This window comes from Mirounga angustirostris, unplaced genomic scaffold (genome assembly GCF_029215605.1).
Source record: "Mirounga angustirostris isolate CCGP_5_RB_7025 unplaced genomic scaffold, mMirAng1.0.hap1 SCAF_2, whole genome shotgun sequence".
Classification (NCBI taxonomy): Eukaryota; Metazoa; Chordata; class Mammalia; order Carnivora; family Phocidae; genus Mirounga; species Mirounga angustirostris.
Window position 1 is genome coordinate 60,312,617 of NW_026991710.1, and position 14,520 is coordinate 60,327,136.

Consider the following 14,520-nt stretch of genomic DNA (forward strand, 5'->3'; position numbering starts at 1 on the left):
TACCTTGAAAAAGAACAAAGTTGAAGGGCTCATATTTCCTGATTTTAATACTTACTACAAAATGATAATAAACAAGACTTTGTGGCACTGGCATAAGGATAGACATAAAGCTCAACAAAATAAAAAGGCTAGAAATAAAACCTAACATTCATTTGAACTGATTTTTGGCAAGGATGAAAAGACCATTCAATGGAGAAAGAACAATTTCTTCAACAAATGGTCCTGAGACAACTAAGTATTCACTTTACACCATACACAAAAATTATCTCAAAAGGGATCAAAGAGGAGCGCCTAGGTGGCTTAGTCGGTAAGCGTCTGCCTTCAGCTCAGGTGATGATCGAGCCCCGCATCGGGCTGTCTGCTCAGCAGCGAGTCTGCTTCTCCCTCTGCCCTTTTCCCCCCTGCTGTGTTCCCTCTCTCGCTTTGTCTCTTTCTGTCAAATAAATAAATAAAATCTTTAAAAAAAAAAAAAGGGGATCAAAGACCTAAATGTAAGAGCTAAAGCTATAAAACCCTTAGAAGAAACATAGGCATAAATTGTCAAAACCTTGGCTTAGACAATGGTTACTTAAATATGACACTAAAAGCATAAGCAAGGAAAGACAAAACAAGATAAACTGGACTTTGTCAAAATTAAAAACTTTCATGCTTCAAAGGACCCTATCAAGGAAGTTAAAAGACAACCCATAGGATGGCAGAAAGTATATGCAAATCATATGTTTGATAAGGGACTTATATCTAGAATACATATATAATTCAACAACAAAAAGATAAGTAACCCAATTAGAAACCGGCAGATGGGGCGCCTGGGTGGCTCAGTTGGCTGAGCGTCTGCCTTTGGCTCGGGTCATGATCCTGGGGTCCTGGGATTGGGCTCCGTGTCGGGGAGCCTGCCTCTCCCTTTCCTCCCTGCTCGTGCTCTCTCTAGCTATCTCTCTATCTCTCTGTCTCTCTCTTTCTCTCTCAAATAAATAAAATCTTAAAAAAAAAAACAGGCGAAGGATTTGAATACAAATTTCAACAAAAAAAGTATACAAATGGTCAATAAACAGATGAAAAGATGCTCAAAATAAATAGCCAATAAGGAAACACTAATCAAAACCAAAATGAGACACCAAGCTGCGCTCACTAGGATGGCTGTTAAGGAAAAGAAAAAGGGGACAATAACAAATATTGCTGAGGAGAAACTGGACCTTCAAACACTGCTGGTGGGAATATAAAATGGTGCACCCTCTGTGGAACTTTGGCAATTCCTCAAAAAGTTAAACATGGAGTTACCACATGACCTGACGGTTGCATTCTTATGTATAAAACATGTTCACACAAAAACTAGTGCTTGAAAATTCGTAGCAGCATTGTTCATAATAGCCAATACAATGAAAATAGCCCCAATGTCCATCAACTGACAAATGGGTAACAAAAGGAGGTTCATCCCCTACAATGGACTATTGAGCCATAAAAAGGGATGAAATACTAATATGTGTTACAAGAGGGATGAACCTTGAAATATCGTTCTAAGTGAAAGAAGCTAGACACAAAAGCCACATATTACATGTTTCCATTTATATCAAATGTCCCAAATAGTCAAACCTATAGACACCAGGCGGCTCAGTGGCTGACTCTTGATTTTGGCTCAGGTCGTGATCTCAGAATTGTGAGATCAAGTCCCCCGAGTTGGGCTCGTGCTGGGCATAGAGCCTGCTTAAGATTCTCTTCCTTCTCTCTCTCCCTCCACCCGTCCCCCTCAAAAAAAAAACCCCCAAAATCTATAGACACAGAAAGTAGATTAGTGGTTGCCCGGCACTGGGGGGGAGGAGGGTATAGGGAATGATGGCTAATGGATACGGGGATTTCTTTTGATGTGATGAAAATGTTCTGGGTTTTGGGGCACCTGACTGGCTCATGCCGTGGAGCATGCAACTCTTGATCTCGGGGTTGTGAATTCAAGCCCCGTGTTGGGTGTAGAGATTGCTTAAAAATAAAAGTTTTAGGGATGCCTGGGTGGCTCAGTCAGTTAAGTGTCTGCCTTTGGCTCATGTCATGATCCCAGGATCCTGGGATGGAGCCCCGCATCGGGCTCCCTGCTCAGTGGGGAGCCTGCTTCTCCCTCTGCCTGCAGCTCTCCCTGCTTGTGCTCTCTCTCTCTTTCTCTCTGACAAATAAATAAATAAAATCTTTAAAAAATAATAAAAAAATAAAAGCTTTAAAAAAAAACCAAAAAGAAAATGTTCTGGATTTAGATAGTGCTGATGGTTGCACAACTCTGTGAATATACTAAATCCACTGAAATGTATACTTTAAAAGGGTGAACTTTATGGTATACAAATTATATCTCAATTTTTATTTATTTATTTTATTTTATTTTTTTAGATTTTATTTATTTATTTGACAGAGATAACAGCAAGAGAGGGAACACAAACAGGGGGAGTGGGAGAGGGAGAAGCAGGCTTCCCGTAGAGCAGGGAGCCCGATACAGGGCTCGATCCCAGGACCCTGGGATCATGACCTGAGCCGAAGGCAGATGCTTGATGACTGAGCCACCCAGGCACCCCTGTATCTCAGTTTTTAAAATTACTATCTAGGTGTCATGGTTTGGAAACAGTGAGAAATTAGACAACTTTCAGGCTCTAAGTGTAGAACTTAAGAAAATGAGCAGTCTCTCCTCAATATGACTATAAAAGAAGCAGACCCATGGATGGACAGATGGAGAGTTTCAAGCCATGTCAAGAAAGGAAGCTTTCTGATGCAGCCAAGGATGAAGGAGATGCAGTGGAAGAATTCTGGGAGTGTTAGTTGGAAAGCCAGGAGAAGAAGCATAAAACAGTAATGAAGAGGGGCGCCTGGCTGGCTCATCCCATAGAGCATGTGACTCTTGATCTCCAGGGTCATGAGTTCCCCAGGCTCAAGATTGGGCATAGAGTTTACTTAAAACAACAACAACAACAAAGCAAACAAACAAAAAAACAGTAATGAAGATGAGACGTGGAAGGAGATGGCTGCAGAATACAGACCTTTCTTTGCACTCCATGAAGTTAAAAAAAATAACTCCAAACACTTTGAAAACAGAAAGCAATAAATATCAGAGGCAAATGGAAAGGGAATTTAATTTAGTACAAGAAAGGGAATGAAACACAAGAGGGCTCATAGAAGCTTAGCTTTGTTGTCTTAAGAGGCACAATAAAACACCAAGCAGCCCCTAACATGATACAATTATGATTTCACACATTCATTAGCTAATAGTACACCCTATTTCCAAGCATGGTGCTTGGCACATAGTAAATGTGCAGTAAATGTTTTTAAAAATCTAGTTCTTAACCTTTATCTCAGGAATATCTAGGGATGCCTGTGTGGCTCAGTCAGTTAAGCGTCTGCCTTCAGCTCAGGTCATGATCCTAGGGTCCTGGGATCAAGTCATGCATTGGGCTCCCTGCTTGGCGGAGAGCCTGCTTCTCCCTCTGCCCCTACTCCCCACTGTGCTCTCTCTCTCAAATAAATAAATCTTTAAAAAAAAACAAAACAAAATTTTTCTGTGAACAACTATGATCTCATACTCCCTGATTTTATAAATAGTAGTATTTTTACCATAAGTTTTTTGTTTTGTTTGTGTGTTTGTTTGTTTTTAGAAAATAAAGTATAGATCAGGGAAACAAATTCTAGTAGTCCAACCAGGGATAACACTGTTAAATACATATCTCACAAAACATGTATATAAACATAAACACATACCCATAAAATTACCTGAGTTATACCAATTTTGCTGGTTTTATTTTTTTTTTAATTTTTATTTTTTTTAAGATTTTATTTATTTGATAGAGAGAGAGACAGTGAGAGAGGGAACACAAGCAGGGGGAGTGGGAGAGGGAGAAGCAGGCTTCGCGCTGAGCAGGGAGCCCGATGCAGGGCTCAATCCTAGGACCCTGGGATCATGACCCGAGCCGAAGGCAGACGCTTAACGACTGAGCCACCCAGGTGCCCCAATTTTGCTGGTTTTAAAGTTGAATTTACTTTACAAATTTATTTACAAGTTGTTTTTTAGGAAAAAAAAAATATATATATATATACACACGCACACACACACACAGGAATGTATATGTATTTTTTGCTAAATGGGGCCATTCTATACATTAATTTTTATATTTAAGTTTTTCTGCTGGCATTATATCAAGGGTGTTTTAATTACCATGTCATTAAACATTCTTTAAAAACACTGTTTTTCATTGCTGCTATACTTTTTTTTAGTATTATACATTTAGGTTGCTTCTAATCTTCCACTATTATAAGTAACCTTTATACGTTCTTTAAGTTTGTACTCTGATATTTTCTTAGTGTAGATTTTAGATTAATGTTTTATACTGTCTTGCTAAATAACTGTCTAAAAATGGTCATAACAGTTTATACTTAAGCAGTGTGTAAGTGTAATAATTTCTTTTTTCCAGTTCGGATTCTGAAATAATAGGTTATGCTTTGGACACACTATACAATATAATATCTAATGATGAAGAAGAAGAAGTAGGTAAGTTTCTTTTATTATGTTTTCTTTTTTTTCTTTTATTGTGTTTATATACATAAAATAGCATATGCTATATATCGTGGAGTTGTGCCAATTTTGCTGGTTTTAAAGTTGAATTTATTTTATGAATTTATTTATAAGGGTTTTTTCTTTTTTAACCAGTAAGGAAAGACAGGCTTAGTCCCAGAAAAATATATTTAAAATGATTGCTTTGTATGTTATTTAGAGATGGAATTAGAGTCTTCTTTTTTATAAAATACTTTTTTTTTTAAGAGTTGGATGCTTACAGAGCACCTAGGTGGCTCAGTCGGTTAAGCATCCAACTCTTGATCTCAGCTCAGGTCTTGATCTCAGGGTCATGAGTTCAAGCCCTGCATGAGGCTCCATGCTGGGCGTTGAGCCTACTTGGAAAAAAAAAAAAAGACAGTCGACTGAACCACTGAAGCACCCCTTTTTTATTTAAAAAAATACATATATATAAATATAATTTACTTATTTATTTATTTTATTTGAGCGAGAGAGCAACAGAGAGAGCATGAGCAGGCAGAGGGGCAGAGGGAGAAGGAGAAGCAGACTCCCTGCCAAGCCAGGAGCCTGATGCGGGACTCGATCCCAGGACTCTGGGATTATGACCTGAGCTGAAGGCAGATGCTTAACTGAGCCACCCAGGCACCCCTATAAAATCTTTTGTCCTCTTTTTGTATTTGGTTTTAGTTAGGCAGTATGAATATTAGTAATTTCAGATTAAATAAATCATTTTTGGCTATTAAAAAATGAACTTTTGGGGTGCCTGGGTGGCTCAGTTGGTTAAGCGACTGCCTTCAGCTCAGGTCATGATCCTGGAGTCCCTGGATTGAGTCCCACATCGGGCTCCCTGCTTGGCAGGGAGTCTGCTTCTGCCTCTGACCCTCCCCCCTCTCATGTGCTCTCTCTTTCTCATTCTCTCTCTCTCAAATAAATAAATAAAATCTTAAAGAAAAAAAAAATGAACTTTTATTTATATGTTATTATCCGGTGACCAATATGAAATTAGAGGGGTTTTTCCTAATAAATACTTCAACTTTTAACATAGGACTTTTGTTAATTTATAAAGGGCAACAACATATTAAATTTAGAAAGTTTCTTTACGTTAGTCTGGTGTGAAATGATACAAATCAGTTCAAAACTCACACACTTCTTTGGTACATCTTTTTTTTTCCTATTTTTGTTTCACATTACTTGCATATTTAAAATAAGGTAGTCTGTCATCTTACTTTATTTTATTGTTGGTATGTGAAATACTTAGCTAGAAGTCTATATACATTTCTTTCTATATATTGTAAAAACGTATTCACTGAGTAACATTTGACAGTGCTGTTGAAGAATGCATTCTTCACATCAGGTTGGCTATTGAAGGACATAGTGGATGTTTCATTATTCTAGACAACCAGAAAGGTGGGCATTTTTGTGCATTTTAGAAGTTTAATTTAGATTATAAGCTCTTTTGAAATTGTAAGTAGACAAATTATAAAGAAATGTAGATAATTATAAGTGTGTATATATTTTATTATGATAAAAATAGAGCAGAAATATATATAGATATTAATTTCATAGAATATCAGTAATAGGAACATTTGAAATGGGTCAGGTCAAATGGTCACAATTTCTTGTACTTAAATATCCTTTTTCTTAAATTTTTATTTCTCTGTGGTATCTAGCTAACAACTTAACTTTATTAATTTCTCAGGGTTGAGAAAAAAATTTTTTTAAGATTTTATTTATTCATTTGAGAGAGAGAGAGCACAAGTGGGGAGGAGGGGCAGAGAGAGGAGGAGAAGCAGACTCCCCGCTGAGCAGGACGCCTGACGTGGAGCTTGATCCCAGGACCCTGGGATCATGACCTGAGCTGAAGGCAGATGCTTAACTGACTGAGCCACCCATGTGCCCTGAAAAAATCTTTAGTAAACATGATTTGGTACCCATGGAATAAGAGGCTGTCAGTCACTGGACAAACACTTAAATACAATGCACACAAGAACACACTCTGAAGAAAAAGACACTTACCTTCCTAGTTATTTCTCAGATGAGAAAATTAGGTGTAACACACTTGTTAGAACATTACAATAAAAGACATTTTCTTTCTTTCTTTCTTTCTTTTTTTTTTTTAGTTTTAGATTAGAAATTTAGCTCTTTTTCTAGTCTGTAGCAGATAATTTTTGTGTTTTAAAAAATTGCCTGGTGATGGGTATTAAAGAGGGCACATTCTGCATGGAGCACTGGGTGTTATGCACAAACAATGAATCATGGAACACTACATCTAAAACTAATGATGTAATGTATGGTGATTAACATAGCAATAAAAAATTTTAAAAAAATAAAATGAACTGGTCAAAAGAAAAAAAAATCGTGTAGCAGCAATATTTTTAGTTAGGTGGTTTTACTTCATTATAAATTTATAATATAATCATGTTTAGAGTCCAATTTTTTGTCTCTATGTGTTTGGGCTCTGTATTTTTAATTCATCCAAAAAGGATTCTTTGGATAAAATAAGTTAAACAGTTCTTTGGGGAAACAGTAGTAGAATCACTTTTTCTAGGGAAGATTAAAATAGGAACTTAAACTTTGTTCTGAAAATTTACTTATCCTGAAGGACCAATTTAAAAAAATTTAGATATTGAGAAATATGCCCTTCAGTTCTATTATTGATACTTTTCCTCTATTGCTTCATCAAAAAGTAATTCTTAGCTGATATTATGAACTCCATCTTAGAGTTCTTTACCTTGGGGATATTTACAGTCCTTTAATTTAATGATAAATCTGTCTCATAATCCTGAATATATTGTGTGTGCTTGCTGTATCTCTCTTAGGCATTTTGAATAAAATGAATGAGTCTTTTCTTCCAAGAGATTATATTGCTTATTTGACATTTTTAAGCTCTTATTTATTTTATTGTGAATACTACTACATAGAAACTGTTTTCTTGGGGCGCCTGGGTGGCTCAGTCGTTAAGCGTCTGCCTTCGGCTCAGGTCATGATCCCAGGATCCTGGGATCGAGCCCTACATCGGGCTCCCTGCTCCGCGGTAGGCCTGCTTCTCCCTCTCCCGCTCCCCCTGCTTGTGTTCCCTCTCTCGCTGTGTCTCTCTCTGTCAAATAAATAAATAAAATCTTTAAAAAAAAAGAAAGCTTTTTCTCTGTCAGGACAGTCTATTCAAATTACTTTTTGTGTACTTCTTGGAGAAAACTTTTGAGGCAGTTTATATAAAATAAAAATATTTGAATATGTATACATAAAATTTTACGTGTACTCAGCAAGAACTGGACAGTGTTCCAGTTTAGAGAATACTTACATGTTGATATTGTCCCTTTAAAATAATGCATGCACAATAATGTCTAGTGACTTTTTTTTATATTAATTCATAGAACTCACCAATTCATTGTCTTTCCTTTTTCTCGTGGTCTGTTTCAAGTTCCATTAATTTTTAACATTAATATTTCTGTTCCTCATAATTAAAGTAACCAAGCTTTATTTTGTTTTGCCATTGTTCCTAAGATCCTTAACTTTTTAAAAATGAGGATGGGAATAGTCTTATCTAAAGTAGGTTTAAAATGGTGCATAACAAAGTTAACTATACTTAACAAAAAGCTAACTAACTTATTAAAGTGTATAGCCTTACCATTGTGATATTTGAACCCCTTGTTTGAAAGCAGAAAATACCAAAACATGATGCCTTTACTCTGTGAAAATAAGCTGGTTTCCTTTCTGGGTAATAGAGATTAGTCATAGTTGTTTCTATTATTGTTTCTTCATTTTTGTATAGAGCTTTAAAATTTACAGTGCTTTCATGTCCATTGTCCTCTATTTGAGCCTCATAGCATCCTGTGAGGTAGGTGGTATTTTTCTCTTTTCTAAAGATGAGAAAAGTTAATTAATTAATTAATTAATTAATGGTGAGAAAATAGAAGCCCAGAGATCATGTAACTTACATAATATCAGCTAGTAAGTAGGATAACAGTATTAAAAAAAAAAAGATTTATTTATTTATTTTAGAGAGAAAGAACATGAGCAGTAGAGGGAGAGGGAGAGAGAATCTCAAGCAGACTCTGTGCTGAGTGCAGAGCCTGATGCAGGGCTCGATCTCACAACCCTGAGATCATAACCTGAGCTGAAACCAAAAGTTGGATGCTTAACGGATGATGGCACCCAGGTGCCCCAATAGTATTTTTTAATATACTTTTTTCTAAATATCCCATAGATTTCTTTTTGTTTGTTTGGTTTGGTTTGGTTTGAAGTTTTTATTTAAATTCTGGTTTTTTAAATAGATTTCTGATTTAATAAATTGTGGCTATTTTTCTGAGTAGATTATCTTTAGTAAATCTTGTGATTTACATAACTAGTTTATAGAAGATTTAGACAAACATTAAAAAACACAGGTGTGCTTGTTTAATTGAGCACAGTGTAAAAGATAACTTGATATTCATTCACTATGAGTTAGGACTACTTTTACTAGAATATCTCTTTCTATAGAGCAGTTTTGTCCTCTGTAATACAGGTTATGACCTTGATATGGAATGGAATTCCGAAGAGAAGGTCCAGAAATATTTTTTTTTTGGTGGGGTTTTTTTTCGGGGTTTTTTTTGAGAAAGAGAGCACGTGAGAGTGCATGTGTGAGTAGAGGAGTTGGGGGAGAGGCAAAAGGGGAGAGAGAATTTTAAGCAGCTCCAGGCCCAGCACAAAGCTCACCTTGGAGCCCAACACCAGGCTCAGTCTCAGAACCCTGAGATTATAACTTCAAGCAAAATCAAGAGTCAGTCTTGCCCGACTGAGCCACCCAGGTGCCCCCCAGAAATGTTTCTGAATATTGTTTATGCCTCTGGGGAAATTAAAACTGTAAATAAACATTTGAAGAATAAAAATATATATACATATTTTGTTAAAAGCCAGTCATATAAATAGGCCTAAAATGTTTTCAGAGGTATATAATAAGGACTTTTAAAAAGCAATCTTTAATTTGATACAACTGTCTTAGACTTATTTTCACTACAGTAACAAAGGACCATTTAATTCTTACATTTTCATTTATCTTACACTAAAGAGTCATTTACTTTTACAGGCTATATAACATATAGTATATAATATCTATACAATGTAAAAAAATAGACAGTTCTAAAAGTTTTAAAATAAGTATATTGGATAAGAGAGGATGGTTTACTTGTCTCATACCTTGGCTTACATATAAAATGTGATTTCTCATGAGTTTAATTTTGGTTTATAGCTTTTAGATATAATTAGTGTAGTAGTTGGCTTATGTAAACTACTTATATATAAACTACTATAAATAGCTTAATTTACTGCTATATGAAAATAGTTTGTATGTTACTTTAATTGCATAGCTAATTTTTTGCAAGACTCTAAATAAAGTTGAGAAGTGCTGTTATGACTATAACTTAAAGGAAGTGGAGTTTATCTCACTAACACTGTTTTTTAAATCAATAACATTAAAACAGAAGGAACTGTAGATCCTTGGAACAGGATCATATTTTACTAGTTCAATTCAAAACATAGATCTTAATTATATACTGTTAAGCTACAGTATTTTATACAGTATAACTACAGAACAAATCATATGTATTAACTCTTATTCTTGCCAAGTTATTAGCTTGTGCTCAATGCAGACATTGAATTAAACTCTCTTGGGTTAAACCTGCATTCCTTTAAAGTATAGCACAAAAGTCCCAGAGTCCTCTGTATTAAAAGGTCCCATAGTTAAATAAACATAATATACTATATTCCCCTCTGAAGCATCACAAAATTTACATTAGTACATTAAGTGCTGAGAATTCTGCAGTAAAGAAACCGATTCAACTTTGTTTAATCCAAATACATTTGGGCAAAGGTGCTTGCTTTCATCAGATACTTACTAACATGCCACACTGTCCTGCATTTTGAGAAATACTAACCAAGGCTTAAACCCATAGCTTGGTTATTTGCATTTATCTACATAAAAACTTTTCAGCATTTTAAAATAAATTTCATAGGAAGAATTCATTAAGTCTGTATATGTTTTTTTCCCTTCCTTTAATCTTAGATTAGTTTTTTTTTTTTTTTAAGATTTTATTTATTTATTTGACAGAGAGAGACACACAAGCAGGGGGAGTGGGAGAGGGAGAAGCAGGCTCCCCAAGGAGCAGGGAGCCCGATGCGGGGCTCAATCCCAGGACCCTGGGATCATGACCTGAGCCGAAGGCAGACGCCCAATGACTGAGCCACCCAGGCGCCCCTCGATTAGTTTTAATAATATTCTCGCAAATGTCAGTGACTTACTCTGAGCTTGTCTCCAGAGGTCACAATCTTTTGGTCCAAGGGCATTGTCTGTCTTATAAGCAAGGTTGTTTGACCCACTTAATATTTAAAATAATTTAAATAAGTTGCTGGTATTACAAATTGGGAACTTTCACATGAGATTTTGGATTTTAGATTTCTGTTTTTAAAAAATCTGCGGACTGACGATAGCTGGGCCTGCATTCACACTTGGCAGTCAGTTGCTGCTTCCCCTAGGCAGGGCATATACTCTCTCCAGCCTTCCTGTCATCTCACACCCAGCCTGCTGCACTCACATATATTACTGTCTTGCCCCTACAGTTTTTATTCTCCAGCATAGTCACACCGCTCAGAGAAGAACCAGCTTTGGATTTCTTCTCCCTCACAGCAGCTTTCTTCTTCTTCCTTTTTTTAAAGATTTTATTTTATTTGAGAGCAAGAGCGCACATGCGTGTGAGAGAGTGCAAGGGGTTTGCAGAGGGAGAGGCAGAAAATTCCAAGCCCGAGGCAGGGCTCCATCCCACAGCCCCAAGATCATGACCTGAGCTGAAATGAAGAGTTAGACGCTTAGGGGCGCCTGGGTGGCTCAGTCGTTGAGCGTCTGCCTTCGGCTCAGGTCATGATCCCAGGGTCCTGGGATCGAGCCCCGCATCAGGCTCCCTGCTCTGCGGGAAGCCTGCTTCTCCCTCTCCCACTCCCCCTGTTTGTGTTTCCTCTCTCACTGTGCCTCTCTCTGTCAAATAAATAAAATATCTTAAAAAAAAAAAAAAGTTAGATGCTTAACCCACTGAGCCACCCAGGCGCCCCACAACAGTTTTTTTTTTTGTTGTTAAGATTTTATTTATTTGCGAGAGAGAGAATGAGAGAGAGCATGAGAGGGAGGAGGGTCAGAGGGAGAAGCAGACTCCCTGCTGAGCAGGGAGCCCGATGCGGGACTCGATCCCGGGACTCCAGGATCATGACCTGAGCCGAAGGCAGTCGCTTAACCAACTGAGCCACCCAGGCGCCCCACAACAGTTTTCTTGAAGTATAATTGAAATATAATGATTACACATAAATAAATGTACAATATGATGAGTTATGACATATGTATAAACCATGAAACTGTCACCACCACCACCAAAATAATGAACATATCCAAAAGTTCCCTTGTGCTTGTTTGTAATTAGTCCCTCCTCCTAGCCCCCATTTAGTCACCCATCTGCTTTATCACTGTGGATTACTTTGTGTTTTTCTAGAATTTTTTATAAATGAGATCATACAGTATATACTTTCTTCTTGGGTTTTTTTTTTTTTTTTTTGGTCTGACTTCTTTCCCACAACATAATTATTTTGACTTTCATCTGTTTATATCAGTAGTTCATTTTTTAAAATTGTTGAGTAGTATTCTATTGTATGAGTATACAACAGTTTGTTAGTTCATTCCCCCCTTGGTGGGCATTTGGGGTTGTTTCTAGTTTTTAGCTGTTTCATGTAAAGCTTTTGTAAACATTCATATACAAACAAGTCTTTGTGTGGACATATGTTTTCATTTCTCTTCAGTAAATACCTAGGAGCAAAATGGCTAAGGGATATAATAGGTATATCTTTAGCTTTATAAGAAATTGCCAAACTTTTTTCAAAGTAGTTGTACCATTTTACATGCCCACTGGAATGTGTATGAGAGTATATGAGAGTTCCAGGCCCTCCACATCCTCTCCAATTCCTGATATGGTCAGTCTTTTAAAATTTTAGCCATTCTAATAGGTGTGAAATAGTATCTCATGGTAGTTTTCATTTGTAATTTTGTAATGAATAATAATATTGAACAACTTTTCATGTGTTTTTGGGGGGGGTCATCCATATAACTTTATTCTTTGATGAAGTATTTATTCAAATCTTTTGTTCATTTTTACTGTTTTTTTTTTATACTTGAGTTGTAAGAATTCCTTATATATTCTAGATACAAGTCCTTTGCAGCGTTTATTTCACAAATATTTTCTTCTAGTCTATGATTTTCCTAACATTGTATTTTGAAGAGCAAAATTTTTAAGCTCCCTTGTACCCTAATTAGAAGTTTAACCTAAAAATGTCTTTGAAAAGATGTGGAAATTTAGATGTCTTTTCTTTGACTATCATATTTAAACATTTAAGAATAACTATTTATTTAAATGATATTGAAAGTTATTTTAAGGATAATCTTTTCAGCATAATTGTGCTATCACTACCAGCCATACTGTTCTAAGAAAATTACCATTTCTGCTTAGCTCCCTCAACAAAAAGGATACTTTAAAATAACGTAGCATCATATTGAAGTACTTTATCTTTGAATATTACAGAAGAAAATTCCACAAGACAGAGTGGGGATTTGGGAAGCCAGTTTACAGAAATTTTCATTAAGCAGCAGGAAAATGTCACTCTCCTGTTATCTTTATTGGAGGTAAATAATCTTGCTATTTTTGTCATCTTAATAAGCTTTTTTTTGGGGGGGGGTGTTATTGAGGAAGCAACATATACATACCTTTTTAAGGTCGTGAAATTTGTAGTATCATTGCAAGAGATTCACATGCATGTTTTAAGGTATTTTGTTAAAGTATTGTCTGCTTATTTCCATTTTTACCTTACCAAGTTTAATCATTTATGTTAACTATTTTCTTTTTATTTCTTAAATTACTTTTTTAAAGTTTGCTAAACTGTGTTTGTAGTTTTTAATACCACTATTGAAAAAAATGTTTTTCTTAAAAACGTAAATTACAGATGTTAAATATTTTAAATACTTATGTTGCAGGAGTTTGATTTCCATGTCCGCTGGCCTGGTGTGAAGCTTCTTACTTCTCTTTTAAAACAACTAGGACCTCAGGTGCAGCAAATTATTTTAGTCAGTCCCATGGGTAAGTGACTCATCTTAAATAATTTTGATTTAAAAGTGAGGATCATTCCTAAAGAGGGGGACTGAAATGATGTGTTAATAAATTGCATAATTTAAATCACTATTTTTGTATTTTTGATCTGCCACTATTTTTCACACGGTTATATGTTCTAGGTGTTTCAAGATTGATGGACTTACTAGCAGATTCCAGGGAAGTTATACGTAATGATGTAAGTTAAATTCGAAGAAGTCTAAGAATGTGCAACTTTTTTTCCCCCTCTCTTTGCAAATGAAATCTTTGTTGATCCTTATTCAGTGTCATAAGAAGTTAGATTTGGAAATTGGAGGTATTGGCCCATATTTTAGACTTTTTTTTTTTTTAAAGATTTTATTTATTTATTTGTGAGAGGGAGATAGTAAGAGCAGGAACACAAGCAGGGGGAATTGGAGAGGGAGAAGCAGGCTTCCTGCCTGAGCAGGGAGCCCGATGTGGGGCTTGATCCCAGGACCCTGGGATCATGACCTGAGCAGAAGGCAGATGCTTAAGGACTGAGCCACCCAGGCGCCCCTGTTTTAGACCTTTTTAAGTTATATACAAGACCACATTATTTCTTTGTTTCCTGCCTATCCAGTATTTTGGTGTAGACAGATGATTTTCATATTCAAATTTATGCCTTTCCACAAGTTTAGAATTTCTTTCATCTTCTTTTGAAAGGCTATATTGACACTAAATTCTGCCTTCAGAAAAAGTAAAGGAAACATCCCCAGACATTGAACTGTGTAAACTTAAAGCATTGCATTTGGAATCTTCACCCTCATTTGACTGAATATGCATTTCAAAGGATTTTCCTTGTAATCTGCA

The 14,520-nt window shown here is 36.1% G+C and overlaps 1 protein-coding gene across 2 annotated transcripts in view; it reads left to right on the forward strand.

The window, feature by feature from the left end:
* The window catches only part of USO1 (USO1 vesicle transport factor), a 90,514-nt gene that overhangs the window by 29,730 nt on the left and 46,264 nt on the right, over positions 1 to 14,520 (forward strand). For both annotated transcript variants that reach the window (XM_045880989.3, XM_045880990.3), the window contains exons 4-7: positions 4,437 to 4,513; positions 13,129 to 13,229; positions 13,578 to 13,680; positions 13,833 to 13,888. In XM_045880989.3, coding sequence (XP_045736945.1) covers positions 4,437 to 4,513; positions 13,129 to 13,229; positions 13,578 to 13,680; positions 13,833 to 13,888 — 337 coding nt within the window. The remainder of the gene's footprint in view (positions 1 to 4,436; positions 4,514 to 13,128; positions 13,230 to 13,577; positions 13,681 to 13,832; positions 13,889 to 14,520) is intronic.